The 20487-nt window shown below is 43.2% G+C and overlaps 1 protein-coding gene across 3 annotated transcripts; it reads right to left on the bottom strand.

Annotated features, from left to right (window-relative positions):
* Positions 1-932: 932 nt before the first annotated feature.
* On the bottom strand, positions 933-19217 carry LOC101274170 (glutathione S-transferase A2). Of its 3 annotated transcripts, XM_004285611.4 has the most exons (8): positions 15843-15962; positions 12166-12323; positions 9578-9691; positions 7444-7495; positions 6320-6452; positions 4512-4653; positions 2170-2301; positions 933-1307 (listed from the first exon to the last, which is right to left on the bottom strand). In XM_004285611.4, the coding sequence occupies exons 3-8, from the start codon at positions 9662-9664 to the stop codon at positions 1182-1184; spliced, it is 672 nt and encodes a 223-aa protein (XP_004285659.1). In that variant the 5' UTR covers positions 9665-9691; positions 12166-12323; positions 15843-15962; the 3' UTR covers positions 933-1181. The 3 variants fall into 3 exon arrangements, with proteins under 3 accessions (XP_004285659.1, XP_049549499.1, XP_049549500.1); XM_049693542.1 differs by lacking the exons at positions 6320-6452; positions 7444-7495; positions 9578-9691; positions 12166-12323; positions 15843-15962 and adding exons at positions 18181-18313; positions 19149-19217; XM_049693543.1 differs by lacking the exons at positions 7444-7495; positions 9578-9691; positions 12166-12323; positions 15843-15962 and adding an exon at positions 19149-19205.
* Positions 19218-20487: the final 1270 nt, after the last annotated feature.

Genomic DNA, 20487 nt, shown 5'->3' on the forward strand with positions numbered 1-20487 from the left:
CACGAAACTAAGAAAAAGGGAGAGGGTTTCCCTGGTGGCGCAGTGGTTAAGAGTCTGCCTGCCAATGCAGGGGACACAGGTTCGAGCCCTGGTCCGGGAAGATCCCACATGCCGTGGAGCAACTAAGCCCGTGCACCACAACTACTGGGCCTGTGCTCTGGAGCCCGTGGGCCACAACTACTGAGCCCGTGAGCCACAACTACTGAAGCCTGTGCGCCTAGAGCCTGAGCTCTGCAGCAGGAGAAGCCACCGCAATGAGAGGCCCGTGGACCACAACAAGGAGTGGCCCCCGCTCTCAGCAACTAGAGGAGGTCCACGTGCATCAGCAAAGACCCAGTGCAGCCAAAAATTAAATAAATGAATAAATAAGTAAATTTAAAAAAAAAGAAGCTAGGAAGAGGCAAGGAAGGATCGTCTCTAAAGCCTTCAGAGAGAGTATGACCCTGTCACACCTTGATTTCACACGAAGAGCCTACAGAACTGTGACGGAATACATTTCCATTGTGTTAACCACTATACTTGTCATTTGTTACAGCATCTGTAGGAGCATGATACACAAGGCCAGCATGATTCTGGATTAGAATTACCCATTTTGTTGTTTCTCACTAGTGTAACCTCCTTGAGGACAGGGACTATATCTGGCTTATTTATCCTTAGTTACTGAGCTCCTGGAGCACAGAATGTTCCATATTAGATATAAAATAAATATTAGTTCCATAACTGAATAGGAAAAAGGTTTGATTACCTGAAGGAAAAAGGTCCTCTGAAAAAAAAAGAGAAGAAAATTTTTAGGTTGTGGGTCAGAAAGGCAGCAAAATTCAAAAAAGACTACCTTTGTGTCACCAAGAATACCAGATGACAATTTCTACTTAACTCTTTTTGACTATGATAGTTGGTGTATGACAATTTTTTGAACAGATCAGAGTCCATGACACTTTCTCTCCCTTTATTTATGTTTAAGTCCCAGGCACATTCTAGGAGGAGATCATGATTTCGTATGTGATCAAAACAAAATGGATTGCTCTGCAACTAAATCTGCATTCTAATTAAATTAGCTCTTATACTTTGGAATATTTCTTAGCTTCACAGTAGCCAGGATCTACATATAGGTAAAGCACTTCACTGTTGGAAAACTTCAATCTCCTGAAGTTTTCCCTGTGTTCTGGGCAGCCACGCCCGCTTTATTGCATCCTGAAAATCTTCTTTGCTTCTTCCAAATTTTTCTCATCCATGGGAGGCTTCCTCTGGCTGCCAGGCTGCAAAAACTTCTTCACGGCAGGGAGATTGCTGACTCTGGTTTTCAGGGCCTGCAACGCACAAGAGCACAGCTCAGAGTGCAGCCAAAGACCAGCCCCGTCGTGAGCACAAACCAGGGACTCTGAGACCCTCCCAGAAAAGGGCCAGCCGAGGCCCCTCCATCAGCACCAGGATGAGGCTGAACACAGACACCTAGTGAGGCAGGAAGATAAAAGCATAATAACGTTTTTCCCAGAGATGTCTTAGTTTAAGACTTCACTCAGCTCAAGTCTTCCTCATGTTCTTCCTACACGTAAATTCTGCAGATTCACCCTGTCGTGCAATACGAGGAAGAGTAATGTGTCTCACACGACAACACAGATAAAGGCTCCAAGATATCAAGACAGGAAGGTATAGGGGAATTGGGCTGGAACTGAAGACAGAAAACATGAAAGGTAGACAATGGGGCCAGTCAGAACCAATCTGCCCTCGGAGAGAGGGAGAGATGGGGAGAGAGAAATGAACTTGGAAGAGAAGGAACAGGAGCTGAGGGGAAGAAATGAGATGGTGGCAGACCTGCGCAGACAGACTCACGTAAAGAAAGAGGAGGACACACCTGGGAGGGAGGGAAGCAAAGAGGAAATGAAGAAAGAGACTGAAATGGAACGGGGGCAGAGAGAGGCGCTAAGTCCTGGGTCTCTCTCCTGGGAAAAGGCAAGTCATTCTCCTTGGGGCAGCGACCATCTCCAATGTCTTTGGCGTGACCAGATTCTTTCCATGCCCCAGACCAAGGCCTTGGAGTGAACTGTGGAGACCTGGGGGCAGTGAGGCCTGGACAGTGTCAGGGACCCTAGCATCACAGTCCCAGGGTCCAGAGATCAGATGCCGAGGTGGGAGATGTGGGCTCCCCCCAAAGGCTGTGAGAGAGCTCACCTTCAGCAGAGGGAAGTTGGCCAAAAGGCTGGGGTCCAGCTCTTCCACGTAGTAGAGAAGTTCAACCAGGTGGATGTCAGCCCTGCTCAGCTTGTTGCCCACAAGATAGTCTTGTCCATGACCCTTCAACACCTGGCGAATGGAGGGGTCAGATCAGGAACACAGGCCCGGGCAGGCTGGGCCCAATGCTCTTCCTCTGTCTCCCCTGCCCCACTTCCCCCTCTGTGCCTCCCTGGGTGGGTGTGGACCTTCAGACCTTCTGCTGCCCCCAGATCAGTGAGACAGGCCATGTGGGTCCCTGCTGTTCCCTCCTCAACCTCAGTGGAAGCCAGGCCACCATTTTCTTTTCCTGTTCCCACCTCGCTGTGGCTGCCTTACTTGCTTCCACTATATACACCGTGTTTCTGTTGACCTCACACCCTAAAGCGTGCAGCTCTGAACTTCATGATGTGGCCTTTCATCCATCTCTCTCTCTCCCCTCCCCCACCTTGGGCAGTGATTCCACCTTCATGACAGCTTTCTACCACCCTAAGCAAATTATTGCAGAGTCTGTATTTCTTCTCTCCTCTTGTCTGCTCTCCTCATTTCCTGGTCTCTCCCTCTGGAACCTGAAATAAACCTGGGTCAACCTGAAGTCCCATCTCCCTGACAAAATTGACTCTGACTCCTATTCCACCTGTGTCTGTCAATAACACTGTGGAATATATTATAATTTGCATGCTGAACTGTCTAGGGGTGATTGCACTTAATGTTTGCAACTTACTTTGAAACACCCCCCAAAATAATATGTTTGATCAGAGGAGAAAAGGATAGGGAGATACATGATGAAGCAAACATAATAACAAAATACTAATTTTTGATTCTAGGTGGTGGGGGTATGTATGAGTTGATTGTACATCTCTTTCAACTTTTCTATGGTTGAATTTTTCATAATAAAATATTGGAAAAAATATATGATGCTTACTTAAAATATTGCAACAATATGAAAATCATAGAGGCAAAAACACACATATCACCACCAAGTAAAGATAATAACATTTTGGCAAATATCCTACCAGACTATGTATGAACATAGAAGTATAGCTAAAAATTAAAGAACATAGTAAGACATCAAATGCTATTTTGTAATATACATTTTTCATTGATGTTATCATGGGGGTCTTTGATTTCAAAATACAGATGTACTTAAACTGCAATGACTATAGGGGTTTCCGCCATGTGAATGTGCCTAAACTTTGAGCACCATAAAGCCAGGAGAATGTAGTTTCTGATTACTATTATTCACTCCTTGACTAGGACCTGACACATAAGCAATGAATTAATACTTGTGAAATGAAAGAATGATTTAAACTTTATAAAGATGAGGGTGTTGGTTAAGCTTTTTATTTTTATGTTAGCCTTCTGCATCTCTTACGATCATTTTTTTTTCAGTTCATGATTCTTGTTTAGCATGATTTCAGGTAGTTTGGATCTTGAGGTGTTCTCCTCTTACCTTCAAAGAGAAACATTAACTAAGATATCTACTACATATAATGATGGAACATTATTTTCTTGGTTTTGTATGATTTTCTTCAAAAGTCTGAGAGCCATGTCCCCAAACTTTGTAGATTATTTTTCCCTGAACAACTTTTCTTCTGATTCTTCCTCTCCACCACTCTGCCCCCATCTCTGTTTAGATACATCTCATCCATCCCCCAAACAGTACCACATTCTCCTGGTGGGTAGGGTCTCGTATCTCCCTACACATGGTACCAGAATATTTTCTGATGCATTGCTGTCATTGTGCTCCTCTTGGATCAAAGCCCCTGCACTGTGTTCTGCAGGATCCATGTACTCCAGGCTCTAGTGTGGCTCTCAGAGTTTCCATAGCCCAAGCTCTAAGTATAAGAATTCCAGATTGGGTCTGAGTAAATCAAAATTTTGCTGACGGGCTTCCCTGGTGGTGCAGTGGTTGAGAGTCTGCCTGCCGATGCAGGGGACATGGGTTCGTGCCCCGGACCGGGAAGATCCCACATGCCGCAGAGCGGCTGGGCCCATGAGCCATGGCCACTGAGCCTGCGCTTCCGGAGCCTATGCTCCACAACGGGAGAGGCCACAACAGTGAGAGGCCCGCGTACCGCCAAAAAAAAAAAAAAAAAAAATTGCTGAAAAATTATAACTTGGGTAAAACTTGGGTACAATTCTTCCTCATAGTCAATTTTTATAAAATGCCCTAGAGTCAGGGTGCTACATTAGTATTCAGAAAGGCTCACAGAGGTGAAGGTCAATGCCCCTGCAATGCCAAGCACTATTTTTCTTTGTTCTTTGATCTCAGTGCCAAAAACGCTGAACAGTCCACTCACTTTTTCAAATGCAGGAAGATAACGGTTTGTTATACTCTCTTTGATCTGGGTCGTCTTGGCATCTTTCTGATCAGGTGGGCACAGTGGCAAATGCATGATCATGTCACCCAGATCTGCCACACCCTCTGCATACATATCAATCCTGAAAGACAAAATGACCAACTTGTCAAATGTCTCCTGTGTTAGATTTTACAGTTTAGAATGGGTAAGGATGGGGCATCAGGAGGTGGCAGAGTAAATCACCCCCACTGGGTGCATTTTTCTATGTCAGTCATTCAGTTATGATTTTTCTTAAATTTAACATTTCATTCTAGAGCAAGCCATCGAGGAAGATATATGTCTAATATTTTTGTTATATACATGACCAAATGTAGGGACAGAGCATATCAGTGACCTGTCCAGAGTCACAGGCATGAGAGAAACGGGTGGAATCACTGCAGGTAACCACTGAGACCATGCCTAGGGTTTGCCATCTCTGCTGTGGTGTGTTCTGTGCACAGTTAGTGTGATGAATTAGTAACACCTCAGTCATGTCCAGAGAGAGTCCTGGCACTACGGACCTAGCCATGTCCCTCTCCTGTCCCATCCTGTTATACTACCAGGACCCTTTAGATGCCCAACCAGCACTTCCTCCGGTTATTTCCCATAGAATATGGTTCCACAACCCTCTTCACATATTGTTGCCCAACTCTGGCCTTGTTTGCATTTCTCAAGACTCCACCCAAAATATCCCCCGAAATCGTGCGTTTCTTCATTTCGTTCCTACAGTACATATTCCAGGTAATTTTGCTGTTTTTCTTCCAAACATGGTTTCCTACAATAGTCTTTTTAAATGAAAGCTTTATTGAAATATAATTCCCATACCAGAATGTCACCCTTTTCAAGTGTAAAATTGTGTGATTTTTCTTTGTAAAGTCACAGCATCCTGTACCACCATCATACTCTAATTCCAAAATATTTTCATCACTTGCAAAAGAGACGCTGAGTGCTTTTTCAGGCATTCAGTGTTCTTCCCTCCCTCCAGCTTCTGGCAAACACTAAACTGCTTTTGGTTTTACGGAGAGCAATGTTCTGCACATGCCAAACAAATGGAATCATACAGTATGCATCATTTGTGTCTGGTTTCTTTCTGTAAGAGAATGTTTTCAAGGTTCATCCACGTTGTAACACGGATCAGGACTTCATTCCTTTTCATGGCCAAATAGCATTCCACTGTACAGACGTGCCTGCCTTTGTTCATCCATTCATGGACATTTTGTTGTTTCCACTTTTTGAATATTACGAACAATAGTGCTATGAACTTTTGTGTACAAGTTTTAGTGTGGTTGTATTTTTAATATTTTTAATTCTCTTGAGTATATTCCTAGTAGTGGATTGCTGAGTTGTATGGTAACTCTATGTTTAACTTTTTGAGTAACTGCCATATTCCGTGATTCAATCATGGGGTCCCATCACAACACAGAGGAGACCGCCCCCAAATATGGCTGTATTGGATAAATCTGCCTGCTACAAACTGATATTAAAATGTTCCAGATAACCCTGGCATCGTGGGCTCCGTCTCTGCAAACCCTTGTCAAGTGGCCAGTCCATATAAAGGGCTGATAAATTAGGTTCCTGGTTATCATTCTTATAATTTCTGAAACTGGAGAATCACCTTGTCTAGATACTTACCTTCTGAGGTTTTATCCTCTAGACACTCAGACAGTTTGTCCCTTGTCTCGATCCCTGTGAACACATCCTGCTCACTTAGGGAAGGACCTAGATTGTTCTTATTAATCATTAATGAAAGAACAGAAAAAATACCGTACAGGGCTCTCTCTTTCATGTCTTTCCCATAGAGGTTGTATTTGGTGGCAATGTAGTTGAGAATGGCTCTGGTCTGCACCAGCTTCATCCCATCAATTTCAACCATGGGCACTTGCTGGAACATCAAACTCCCTTCTTTTGAAAGAAGAAAAGAAATAGAGTGAAATGTTGGATGAATCATACTGTTAAGGTAAACTGAAACATTTTATGTATCAAAACTTTTGTTGAAATGACTGAAGACATAAAAGGAAACAAAAATTTTACCTGGTAAAATTTCAATGGAAATACCTTTTAGCTTCCTGTAATCCTTTTGCTTATCAATTTGCCTTTTTCTTTTCAATCTATTATTTCAGTTAACTTTTTATTTCCCATTCAGAGCATGGTATGTCCCTTTATTTTATGTGTTTGATTTGTCTTCATGGATTTTTAAGAAGAATGTAGGAGAAGTTCCACCAGCCAGTTGCCAAGTCAAAAGGGAAATTCTCAAAGTAAGTCTCATGGGGTTCATGGCATTAAGGCCAGTTCTAAGAGAGACTCCTACATAGAGTGTTTTGTATGCCCTTCAAATCCCACTACTGGATGGTGTGCAGGATAGGCCTGTTTTCCCAACTCCACCGATGCTGGTCCTTGCTCTTTATCTCCCTCCTCACACGTTCACCTGGACTTCGAACTAATTCAACACCACCTGGTTATTTGAGTCTGCAATATTGCTATGATATTACCATGTCAAACCTGTCAGAGAAAAGAATTCAAGGCAACTGCTGGGCCTGTTTCTCCCCTCTTCTTTCTAACGCATTTGTTTTCCTTGGGTGGGAGGGCTGTGTGGCATCCTGAACTGATACAGTCACTCGCGGTGCAGAAAGGCAGGGAGTGCACAGAGAGGGCATTCACAGGGCACCGCCCGGGCCGGCTCCTTTAGCAAATACTCAGAGTTCCAGCCCTTCCTAGTCCTGAGTGAGCTGCAAGACCTGCTCAAGAAGCCCCACCCCTTACCTTTAACCATGCTTCTCCCTCTCCACTGACCCCACTCCCACCATGCACACACATGGCATTGCTGGGGTTCAAACCTCAACTTATGACTTGTACTTGATCCTCCCATCAGAGGAATTTAGTTTCTTGGTCTTACCATTTCGTAACTTATCCAAGTCTCCTGGAGTTTTTATAAATATCTCTTCAAACTGGAAAGCAGAAACAGTCAGTGAGTTTTTGTTATTTCATTCCATAACATTATTGAGCTTGAATGACCAATGTTGGGTGCATACTATGGAGAAGCTAAGATTTCCGAGTTTGGCAGGGTACACAGAGGACGATGATCATGGCCATTTGGAAATCTGGATTAGAGCCACCAAGATAAAAGCATGGGTTGCAGCACGTAATTGCTTATTTTGCAGCTTCAATTCACCTCCACACCGTCTCCACCTCTGTCAATCATTAGGTTGTGATTTGGAAGGGGGAAATCACTGGAGGGAAGGGACTGAGAAGTTCCTCTAGTTATGGAGTTTTAATATCTCTGGAAAGCCCTTCTCTCCTTGTGAAATCAGGACAAGGTATTGAGTGTCCCCCAGCAGGCAGTACCCATGGGGCCACTGACCCCCAAGATGCTGCCACCAGGGGCCTCTGCTGTATATTACCTCCCTCCATTCAACTTTATATTTTGAAAAGGGGTCTTGATGGTGAAAAGTTTGGGAACTGGGGGTTTCTAACTTGCTAAACAGTTTATTGTGGCTCTACATGATCCCATAGGGTCAGACTATACAGACAGTGAGGTGTGTGGGCAACAATTTATAAAGCACCCAATTCTAGATAACATAGGGGGTGGTGGGTGGTCAGTGTGGGAGGGTGGCCGAGGTAGGATGGGACTTGCTGGTGGGCTGTTGCTTGTGAGACCGACGGAGATGGGGTTGTGAGGATCTGCCTCTGGGCCCAGAGAACCCAGAAGTCCCGACCAAGAGCCTCTGGTAAGCCTTGTCTCACACCCTCCTCAGTCAGCCTGGGCTGGACAAGAGGAGGCCTGGGATGCTCTCAGCATCTCCCCCTACTTCACCTTCTGTTGGTGAACTCATCCTGCCCAGGGGCTCTGAACACAGGGGCTTAGGTAAACATGCTGTTAGGAGGCTAAGAGAGCACACTAGAGGTTCCCTTTGCAGGATGCCACCTCACCTGAAACCCTCCTTTACTGCTTGCTCTCCCCTCAGGGACCAAGTCTCCAGCGTCTGTCCATGACTCCCTCCCCAAGAAACCCGCACAGAGTTGCTGTGTCCCTCTGACCTGGGCTGAGAAGTGCTTTTCTCAGAGACACCTCTAGAGGGAAGCACTCAACAGAGTCCCACACTTGCTCCTGAGAATATGTCTTTTTAACACTTTAAAGTGCTTGTGTGTCCTCCTAGATGCTCCCACCCCTCCTTTAATCACCCACTTACTTGTCTGCATCCTCACTAGACTGTAAGCTGCCTGAGGGCAGGGACTGTGTCTGTCTAGTTCACCCCCGTATCTCCAGGACCTGGCAGGGAACCTAGCATTTCAAGGTGCCCAACAAATTCATTGCTGAGTGAATACATTAAATCTAACAGAGAGTTTGTTACAATCCGCCCCTCTCTGTATTTCTGGTTTATGTTTTAACTTTAATTACATTTATTTTCTAATATGTATATTTTTGTCTTTTTGTTATGGACATTTGTAGCATACAGAAAAATGAACAGCAAATTATCATAATCCTCCTTGTACCCATCAACCAGCTTCAATAATTATCAGCTCAACCCAGCTGTGAGTTATCTATATGCCTACCCCCTCTCCCCTTTGTAATAATTTGAAAGAGATCCCAGATAGCTTATATTTCAACTTTAAATAGTTCAGTGTATATTTCTAAAACATTAAAACTATTAAAAATAACCACAATACATTATAGCACCTAACACATTTACAAAGTTTACTAAATATCAACTGATATTTAATGTTCATGTTTTTGACAGCTGTATAAATGTCATAAATAATATTTTATAATTTTAAAAATCAAAATCCAAATTAGGCCCACACGATGTGATTAGTTTCTTAAATTTACTCTGTTTATTCTCTCTAATAAGAAGACATTTTAATAACATATTAGGACAAATCTGTTTATCTCTTAAATAACTGACAGATTTGTTTTAATGCAGAACTCTTAACAGGTCATTTAGTATGAAAAGTCCCGTAGCTTATGTAAGAAAAGTACTTTGATACAGTTAATTTAGATTCAACTTCAGATGAACAAACTCAGGACCTACCTCTACTCCAGCTGCAGCCAGGAGCCACCGGATGGCCTCCATTCTGCCCCGTCCATTGAAGTAGTGAAGCTTGGGTTTCCCCGCCATGATGGCAGTCTCCTGGTTTCTCTAAACCTTAATGGATGAATGAATGAATGAGTAAATGAATGAACAAAGAATAAAACCACAGAAGCAAGATGTACTTTATGATATATGACTGAACAGCACCAACAATGCTGAAGAAGTATTGGCCTCCTTTGTCGCAGAGTCGGAAGAGTCCCTGGAATGTCTGCCTTGGCCCAAATTCCCACCCCCGATAGCCAACTGTGGGAAATTGCACCAAACCATTGTCCAGTCTCCATTGGGTAAAATCTGATTGTCTTGGCAGGCTAAGAGGTGAGTCTGTGGTGAGGATGCATGGCTGGGGGTTTGGGAGCAGAACAACTAGAGAACTAGTATTTATTAAAAACCTCCTAATGGGCTTCCCTGGAGGCGCAGTGGTTGAGAGTCCGCCTGCTAATGCAGGGGACACGGGTTCGTGCCCTGGTCCGGGAAGATCCCACATGTCGTGGAGCAGCTGGGCCCGTGAGCCATGGCCGCTGAGCCTGCGGGTCCGGAGCCTGTGCTCCGCAACAGGAGAGGCCACAACAGTGAGAGGCCCGTGTACCGCAAAAAAAAAAAAAAATGTATATATATATATAGTTATATAGTTATATAGTTATATAGTTATATCTATTAGTGAGGATGGTTGAGAAAACTAGATAAGGTATAAAAAATTCATAATAGGGACCAGGAAATCCAATTTCCCTCCTGCTCTCATTTCCTAAGAGACAGGCGAGTCTCTGAGCACACCCGATAGCCACGCGTCTTCTTTCTTCTGTCTGTATCTGTCTGTCTATCTACATCTATCTATCTATCTACCTACCTACCTCTTGACCCATAGCTCCAGTAGGAATGAGACTTTATACATATCCAGACTTTTTTCAGCCAAGTTATACAATGGCTCCCTTTTTATTTGGCTTGTGTGAAAGATGAGTGATGTTCACTGATTAGTTAACCTGGAATGCAGGAAGTTTCTGGCAAAGATTCAGTGCAGTCTGGCACAGCACTGAACACAGCCTTTCGAAACCCCAGGACCACAGCTAACCCCTGGTTCTGCCCCTGAACCATGCACCCCACCTGCCTTTCCCCTCAGGCCTGGCCCCAGCCCCCCTCATTCCCTGATCTGGACAACTCTGGAATCTGCTGGTCCCCCAGCCCCTTTGCATGCGTTCCAGCCATGGCAGTGGGTTCCACCCACTGCTTTTTAGAGCAGGAGCTCAGGGTCTCACTGTCAACACTTGATGGAAAAGATCCCTTGTCTCCTACCTCCTGTTTCTTCCCTGGAAATGCAGACATTTCTCTGATCCTTCTTGAACACCTTGTTTCTGGTTGACATAAACGTATTTCCTTCTCTTAACAAGTTTCCTTCAAACTTCCTCAACTAAGACTCATTGGGCAGTTTCCTGTGCTAAGAAATGATGGCTGCTGGGGAACACGATAGGAGCCTGATGTGGTGGCTGCCCTAAAGGGGTTTAAATCTAGTCAGAAAAACAGGTTTGTAGACAACTGACAGCGCATAAAGGGCCCATCAGTGACTTCACTTTATTGGTTCTACCCAAGAACCATGATTCTCTTAGGCAAGCAGGGCAGAGCAAGGGGAACGGCTGTAGGCTGAGGAAGCAGAGGTTGCTGCCCACCTGCCCAGGTGGCCTCAGCTCCACTGCATCTCAGCCTCCAAGTTAATGACTCTACCCCACGTGTCATGCGATCCGAATGCTGCTGTCTGTAGCATCTTGCAAAGTGCTTCTCGTCATTGCTGTATCCATATCTTCTCTTTTCAGTCTCAGATACTATAATTCTCCCGTGAATTCATCCTGCCCTGGACAGCTCTAGGACTTCCACGGGATCTCACTGAACTTCTCCTGTCTAAGGCCTTTGTTTTTTCCCCCCAACATTAATATTTATAACAGTGCATTGTTCACGCCTACATTCCAATTTGAATGACTTGTACCTTCTAGCCAGGTGGATTTCTATATTTTTTAAAAGCTAATTCTCTGCTCCCGTATTATCTAGTTTTCCCATCAAGACTTCCTTTGGAGGTTTGCCATGAGTTGCTTAAATCCCAGAGAGAGAAGGGGAATTGCCACAGCCCACTCTAATTTTCTGTTGACATTCAGACTTATTCCCATTTTAATGAATCTTAATTTTGATTTTTCACAGCCCACACAGTATTACAGCATCACAATTTGCACTTGTTGTGAACTGACTGCTTCTACAGAGAAAGTTACCCCAGCATAAACATCTACACTCTCTCACACACTGGTCATATTCTCCGATTGTCTAAAATGCTATCATTCTTTTTTCTCCTCATATCATTAATTTTTCTCAGATCTAAATTCTCATGCCTAGGTTTCTAAATTCTTCATTTTTACATTTCTGTAACAATGTATCCAACAGCAATGGACTAAAATTCTCCCCTAAGCACAGCAAGAAGGCACAATGTGAGTATAAAACAGTTTTTCTTGTGCTATGAGCACGCTATACAGATGTATAAAATCAGTACGTACCTTATGAAAGTCTGTCTCCCACTTGGCTCAGCACCTCAAAGCCAAGTCCACATGTGTTTATAAGCTGTTGTTACAGTTGACTGAACTCCTCTCTGAAGCAGGGAGAGTCGGGTTAGGGAAAAGCCCCTCCCACAGCATTCAGGGCCACTGGTTCCATGCTAGATTTAAAAAAAGAAAAATGATGAGTCATTCCCTTATCATGATACAACTGGTTAATATCTTTTCAAGGTCGGCAATTAAATACAAAATTTCAGATTGATTGGACCCTTTCTGCCAGTGAGTGAAATATGGCTTTTTTTTCCTTCAGTTTTTTTTTTAAACTTTTTTTTTCTTTTTTAATTGAAGTTAATTTACAATGTTGTATTGGTTTCAGGTGTACAGCAAAGTGATTCAGTTATGCATATTTACATATATATACATATATATATTCTTTCTCAGATTCTTTTCCCTTATAAGTCACTACAAAATATTGAGAAGAGTTCCCTGTGTTATACAGTACATCCTTGTTGGTTATCTATTTTATATATAGTAGTGTGTATATGTTACTCCCAAACTCCTAATTTATCCCTCCCCAACATTTCCCCTTTGGTAACCATAAGTTTTTTTTTTTTTCTAGGTCTGTGGGTCTATTTCTGTTTTGTTTTTTTTTGCAGTACGCGGACCTCTCACTGTTGTGGCCTCTCCCGTTGCGGAGCACAGGCTCCGGACCCGCAGGCTCAGCGGCCATGGCTCACGGGCCCAGCCGCTCCGCGGCATGTGGGATCTTCCCGGACCGGGGCACGAACCCGTGTCCCCTGCCTCGGCAGGCGGACTCTCAACCACTGCGCCACCAGGGAAGCCCTATTTCTGTTTTGTAAATAAGTTCATTTGTATCCTTTTTTTTTTTCTTTTTAGATTCCACATATAAGCAATATATTATCATATGACATTTGTCTTTCTCTGTCTGACTTACTTCACTTAATATGATAATCTCTGGGTCCATCCATGTTGCTGCAAATGTCATTATTTCATTTTTTTACATAATAAATTTTATTTTATTTATTTATTTTTTAATTGGGGTATAGATGTTTTACAATGCTGTGTTACTTTCTACTGTGCAGCGAAGTGGAGTTCCCTCCCTGCAGCAGGTTCTCGTTAGTTACCTATTTTATATATATTAGTGTATATATGTCAATCCCAATCTCCCAATTCATCCCACCCTCCCTTTCCCCTCTTTGGTGTCCACAAGTTTGTTCTCTACATCTGTGTCTCTCTATTTCTGCCTTGCAAACAGGTTCATCTGTACCATTTTTCTAGATTCCACATATATGCGTTAATATATATTTGTTTTTCTCTTTCTGACCTACTCACTCTGTATGACAGTCTATAGGTCCATCCATGTCTCTACAAATGGCCCCATCTTGTTCATTTTCATGGCTGAGTAATATTCTGTTGTGTATATGTACCACATCTTCTTTATCCATTCATCTGTTGATGGAAATTTAGGTTGCTACCATGTCTTCGCTTTTTTAAATAGTGTTGCCATAAACGTGACATGTTTTGTTTTGTTTTTTTGCTGTGTTGGGTCTTCGTCGCTGCAGGCGGGCTTTCTCTAGTTGTGGCGAGTGGGGGCTACTTGGGCTTTTCATTGAGGAGGCTTCTTAATAAAGAAGGCTTCTGCTCCCCCTGAATCAGTAAGACAGGCCAAGTGGGTTCCTGGTGTTCCCTCCTCATCCTCCGTGGAAGCCCGGCCACCATTTCCTTGTCCTGGGCCCACCTCACTCTGGCTGACTTACTTGCTTCTTCCCCTGGGCCAAGGGCTTAGCACCGTCTGCACAGTGTTTCTGTTGCCCCACACCCTAAAGTGTGCAGCCCTGGGCTTCATGACATGGCCCTTCATATCTCTCTCATCTTTCTCCCTTGGGTGGTGACTCCAACTTCTTGACAGTCTTCTTCAACCCTGAGAAAACCATTTCAGAGTCTACATTTCTCCTCTTTTCTGCTTCCTGGTTTCCTGGTCTCTCTCTCTGGGACCTGAAATAAACCTGGATCAACTTGAACTCCCGTCTCCCTGACTCCTAACTTGCACTCCATGCTTGCGCTCCTAACTTGCAGCATGGTACGATCCACATGCTGTAATGTCTGGGAATGAACTTCCCTGATGACTTAAAGTCACTTTGAAATCTATCCAAAATAATACATTTGATTGACAGAACAAGAATGGAGAGATAATGACATAGGATAATGGAAAACAAAGCTTTTTGGTATCCACGTGGTGGGTTCATATGAGTTCATTTTATACATCTTTAAACTTTTCTGCATGTATGAAACTTTTTATAATAATATGTTAGCGAAATATGTGATATTTATTAAAATATTCCACCAATCTGGAAATCATAAAGTACAAAGAGAAAAAACACACACAGCACCACCAACTAAAGATAATAACGTTTTGGCAAATACACTTTCAGCTTATGTATACATATAGAAGTATGGACAAATGGATAATTATTTGGAAAAGAATATAATAACATCAAAACGTATTCTGTAATAAGGAATTCCCTGGTAGTTCAGTGGTTAGGACTCCATGCTTCCACTGCAGGGGGCACAGGTTTGATCCCTGGTTGGGGAACTAAGATCCTGCAAGCCGCGCAGTACAGCCAAACAAACAATAAACGTATTTTGTAATATATAATTTTTACTTATGTTGTCATGGGGCCCTTTGTTTTCAAAGTATAGCTGGACTCAAACTGCAATCACTGAAGAGCTTATCACCATGTGAAGGTTCCATAAACCCTCAGCACCACAAGGGCCAGGAGGGTGTGCTCTGTGATTACCGTTAAATTCTTCACTCCTTGAATATCATGGCTGGACATGCAAGCAATGAATTAGCATTTGCTGAATAAATGAAAGAATGACCCTATGCTTTATAAAGATGTGGGTGTTGATGTTAATCTTTTTATTTATATGTAAGTCTTTAAGTCATTTTTTTTTGGTTCATGATTTTTGTTTCACGTGATTTCAGGTAGTTTTGATCTTGAAATGTTCTCCTCTTACCTTCAAAGAGAAACATTAACTAAGATATATACTAGGTATAATGATGGAACATCATTTCCTTGGTTTTGTATGATTTTCTTCAAAATTCTGAGAGCCATGTCCTCAAAATTTGTAGATTATTTTTTCCTGAACAGCTTTTCCTCTGTCTCTTCCTCCCCACCCCACTGCCCCCATCTCTATTTAGAAACATCTCATTCATCCCTGAAACAGTACCACATTCTTCTGAAGGGCGGCTGGTCTCATGTCCCCCTACACATGCTACCAGAATATTTTCTGATGCATTGCTGTCATTGTGCTCCTCTTGGATCAAAGGCCCTGCACTGTGTTCTGCAGGATCCATCTACTCCAGGCTCCAGTGTGGCTCTCAGCCCAAGCTCTAAGTACAACCATGAAATTCAATCAAGTAGAGAATTCCAGACTGGGTCTAAGTAAATCAAAATTTTGCTGAAAAATTAGAACTTGGGTAAAACTGGTACAATTCTTCCTCATAGTCGATTTTTATAAAATACCTTGAGAATCAGGATGTTACATTAGTATTCAGAAATACTCACAGAGGTGAAGGTCAATGCCCCTGCAATGCCAGGCACTATTTTTCTTGGTCCTCTGATCTCAGTGCCAAAAACACTAAACAGTCCACTTACTTTTTCAAATGCATGGAGGTAGCGGTTTGTTGTTCTTTCTTGGATCAGCGTCATCTTGACAATCCTTTTGATCAGGTGGGTTCACTGGCAAAAGCATGATCATCTCACCCAAATCTGTCACACCTTCTGAATACATATCAATCCTGAAAAACAAAATGACCAAATTGTCAAATGTCTCCTGCCTTAGATTTTATAGTTTAAGAATGGATAAGAGTGGGACATCAGGAGGTGATAAAAGTAATTCTCCTCCACTGGGTGCATTTTTCTATGTCAGTCATTCAGTTATGAGTTTTACTAATTTTAACATTTCATTCTAGAACAAAGCCATTAAGGTAGACATATGTCTAATATTTTGGTTATACACAAATCAAATATAGGGACAAAGCACACCGGTGACCCATCCAGAGTCAGAGGCAAGAGAGAAATGGGTGAATCACTACAGGTAACCACTGAGACCACACATAGGGTTTGCCAAGTCTGTTGTGGTGTGTTCTGTGCACAGTGTGTTGTGTTAGTACCACCTCAGTCATGTCCAGAGAGAGTCCTGGCACCACGGTCCCAGTCACATCCCTCTCCCTGTCCCATCCTGTTACACCACCAGGACCATTTAGATGCCCAATATCAGTAGTTCCTCCAACTATTTCCCACAGAACATGACTCCACAACCGTCTCCACATACGGTTGCCTGGCTCTGGCCTTGTTTGCATTTCTCAAGACTCCACCCAAAATATATTGTCAGGGGACTTCCCTGGCGGTTCAGTGGTAAAGAATCCGCCTCACAATGCAGAGGGCGCGGTTTGATCCGTGGTCAGGGAACTAAGATCCCACATGTGGAGGGGCAACTAAGCCCTAGCGCCACAACTAGAGAGCCTGCATACCACAAACTACAGAGCGCACCACTCTGGAACCTGTGCGCCACAACTAGAGAGAGAAAACCTGCACGTCACAACGTAAGATCCTGTGTGGCACAACTAAGACCTGATGCAGCCAAAAAATAAAATAAAATAAATAAGTAATAAGTAAATCTTTAAAAAAAAAACAAAATATATTGTGAAATAGTGCAATTCTTCACACAGTTTCAACAATGTATATTCCGGGTGATTTTTTGTTTTTGTTCCAAACAGGGCTTCCTATAGGAGTTTTTTAAAGTAAAACTTTATTGAAATATATTCACATGGTATCATTTTCATCCTTTAAATTGTACTATCATCCTGAAACCATCACCACATTCTAATTCCAGAATATTATTTTTATCATTTTATCCAAAAGGAAATCCAGTACCCTTGACAGTCACTCTCCAATTCCTCCACATTCCAGCCCCAGGTAACCACTCAACTACTTTCTATTTCTATGGATTTGAACATCTGGACATTTCATACATTTTGAATCGTACAGTATGTGGCCTTTTGTGTCCAGTGTTTTTCATTTAGTACTTTTCAAAGTTCATTCATGTTGTCACATGTATTGGTACTTTACTCTTGTTCATGGCTAAAAATATTCCATTGTATGGATGTACCATCCTTTGTTCATCAATTCGTCAGTTGTTGGACATTTTGTTTGCTTCCACTTTTTGAATATTATGAACAACATTGCTGTGCACTTTTGTGTACAAGTTTTAGTGTGGATGTATTTTTGACTCTCCTGGGTATATACTTAGAAGTGGAATTGCTGAGTCATATGGTAACTATATGTTTAACTTTCTGAGTAACTGTTCACAGTTCATTACATGATTTTAGTATCAGTCATGTGGCCCCATCACAACAGAGAACAAATTTCCCTCAAATATGCTTGTATTGAATAAATCTGGCTGCTTCAGACTTACAGTAAAATGTTGCAGATAATCCTGGCATCTAGAGGACCAGCCTTTGTTTACTCTGTCAAGTGGCCAGTCCATATAAAGGACTGATAAATTAGGTTCCTGGTCATCATTCTAAAATTTCTGAAACTTAAGAATCAATTCCTTTAGATCCTTCCCTTTCCAGTCTTTATCCTCTAGACACTCAAACACTTTGTCCCTTGTCTCTAGCTGTTGGTGGGTGTCCAGCCTGAGCTCCTGAGGTCATGGTTCCAGCATCCTCCTGGCTTTATAGTTCACCTGTGTTTGGAAACCTCTGTCACTGTACTATATCCATGGACCACATCCTCTTTCATAAGCTCTTGATGCCACTCCAAGTTCCACTCTTCCCTCATCCTCATAGGTCTCTGCTGTACTCAGTTATACCCACTAAGGTCTATACGGCTGTCGGTCATGATCCGTGTGAGCACATCCTGATCACTCAGGGAAGGACCTAGATCGTTCCTATTAATCATTGATGAAAGAACAGAAAAAGTACCGTACAGGGCTCTCTCTTTCATGTCTTTCCCATAGAGGTCGTATTTGGTGGCAATGTAGCTGAGAATGGCTCTGGTCTGCACCAGCTTCATCCCATCAATTTCAACCATGGGCACTTGCTGGAACATCAAACTCCCTTCTTTTGAAAGAAGAAAAGAAATAGAGTGAAGTATTTGATGAATTACACCCTTCTAGGATGAAAAGATGTTGAAATAACCGCAGATATAAAATGAAACACTAAAATGATCTGGAACGCTTAAGCAGGATGGCATTTGGTTTTAGCTTGCTATAGTCCTTCTTTTTCCTATCAATCTGCCTTTTACTTTTGAACTTATTATTTCATTTCTCTTTTTATTTCCCATTCAGATACATGGGAGGTCCCTTTTAATTCTGTGTCAATTTGTCTTCACGGATATTTTAGAAAGAAGTTGGAAGAAGCTGCAGTAGGTTGCCATTTCAAATGGGAAGTTCTCAAGTAAGTCTCACGTCATATAAGGCAGGTTTTGAGAGATTTCTATGTGGAGGACCCTTTCCCTGCTCACCAATTCCGCAATACTGCTAGGATGTTACCTTGTCAAACTTGCCAGAGAAAAGAATTCAAGGCAACTGCTGGGCCTGTTTCTCCCCTCTTCTTTCTAAAGCATTTGTTTTCCTTGGGTGGGAGGGCTGTGTGGCATCCTGAACTGATACAGTCACTCGCGGTGCAGAAAGGCAGGGAGTGCACAGAGAGGGCATTCACAGGGCACCGCCCGGGCCGGCTCCTTTAGCAAATACTCAGAGTTCCAGCCCTTCCTAGTCCTGAGTGAGCTGCAAGACCTGCTCAAGAAGCCCCACCCCTTACCTTTAACCATGCTTCTCCCTCTCCACTGACCCCACTCCCACCATGCACACACATGGCATTGCTGGGGTTCAAACCTCAAATTATGACTTGTACTCGATCCTCCCATCAGAGGAATTTAGTTTCTTGGTCTTACCATTTCTTAACTTATCCAAGTCTTCTGAAGTTTCCATAAATATCTCTTCAAACTGGAAAGCAGAAATAGTGACTTTTATTATTTCATTCCACAGCATTACTGAGCATGCATTCCACAGCATTTTTGTTATTTCATTCCACAGCTTGGCCTCTGTCTGGTGCAGACTATGGAGGCTGTAGGATTTCTGAGTTTGGCAGGATGATCACACAGAAGACAGTGATCATGGCCACCTGGAAATCTGGATTAGAGCCACCAAGATAAAAGCATGGGTTGCAGCACGTAACTGCTTATTTTGCAAGTTCAATTCACCTCCACCCTGCCTCCACCTCTGTCAGTGATTAGGTAGTGATTTGGGAGGGGGATATCGCTGGTGGGAAGGGACTGGGAAGTTCTTCTAGTTATGGAGTTTTAATGTCTCTGGAAAGACTTTCTCTCCCTGTGAGATCAGGACAGGGTATTGGGTGTCCCCCAGCAAGGGGTATCCATGGGGCCACTGACCCCCAAGATGCTGCCACCAGGGGCCTCTGCTGTATACTACCTGCCTCCATTCAACTTTATATTTTGAAAAGGGGTCTTGATGGTGAAAAGGTTGAGAATTGGGGGTTTCTAACTTGCTCAGTGGAACAGTTTATTGTGGCTCTACATGATCCCATAGGGTCAGACTATACAGAGAGTGAGGTGTGTGGGCAACAATTTATAAAGCACCCAGTTCTAGATAACATAGGGGGTGGTGGGTGGTCAGTGTGGGAGAGTGGCCGAGGTAGGATGGGACTTGCTGGTGTGATGTTGCTTGTGAGACCGACGGAGATGGGGTTGTGAGGATCTGCCTCTGGGCCCAGAGAACCCAGAAGTCCTGACCAAGAGCCTCTGGTAAGCCTTGTCCCACCCCCTCCTCTGTCAGGATGGGCTGAAGAAAAGGAGGCCTGGGATCCTCTCAAAATCCCCCCCTACTTCAGCCTCCTGTGCTGAACTCATCCTGCCTGGGGGCTCTGAACACATCCTTGAACCCCAAAGCTGGACCACAACGAAAACTGTGGGTTGCTGATTTATAGAAATTAAACAACCTAAACTGGCACTGTTTGCATTTTTATGTACTTGTTTCTTCATGAACTTGATAACGGACAAGGGTAACGTCCTGTGCATTCATGAAGCAATCGACAAAGTGTAATCCCGAGGCTTAGGTAAACATGCTGTTGGGAGGCGAAGAGAGCACACTGGAGGTTCCCTTTGCAGGACAACACCTCATCTGAAACCCTCCTTTACTGCTTGCTCTCCCCTGAGGGACCAGATCTCTGGAGTCTGTCCATGACTCCCTCCCCCAGGAAACTGGCACAGAGTT

The sequence above is a fragment of the Orcinus orca genome, chromosome 10 (assembly GCF_937001465.1).
Source record: "Orcinus orca chromosome 10, mOrcOrc1.1, whole genome shotgun sequence".
Lineage (NCBI taxonomy): Eukaryota > Metazoa > Chordata > Mammalia > Artiodactyla > Delphinidae > Orcinus > Orcinus orca.

Excerpts from the sequence above, each read along its gene's own strand:
- LOC101274170 (XM_004285611.4), bottom strand. The coding sequence starts at position 9,664 with ATGGCGGGGAAACCCAAGCTTCACTACTTCAATGGACGGGGCAGAATG. Across the intron at positions 7,496-9,577 it reads TGGCTGCAGCTGGAGTAGAG|TTTGAAGAGATATTTATAAA; the intron begins GTAGGTCCTGAG and ends TCTGCTTTCCAG. Across the intron at positions 6,453-7,443 it reads CTTGGATAAGTTACGAAATG|AAGGGAGTTTGATGTTCCAG; the intron begins GTAAGACCAAGA and ends TTCTTTCAAAAG.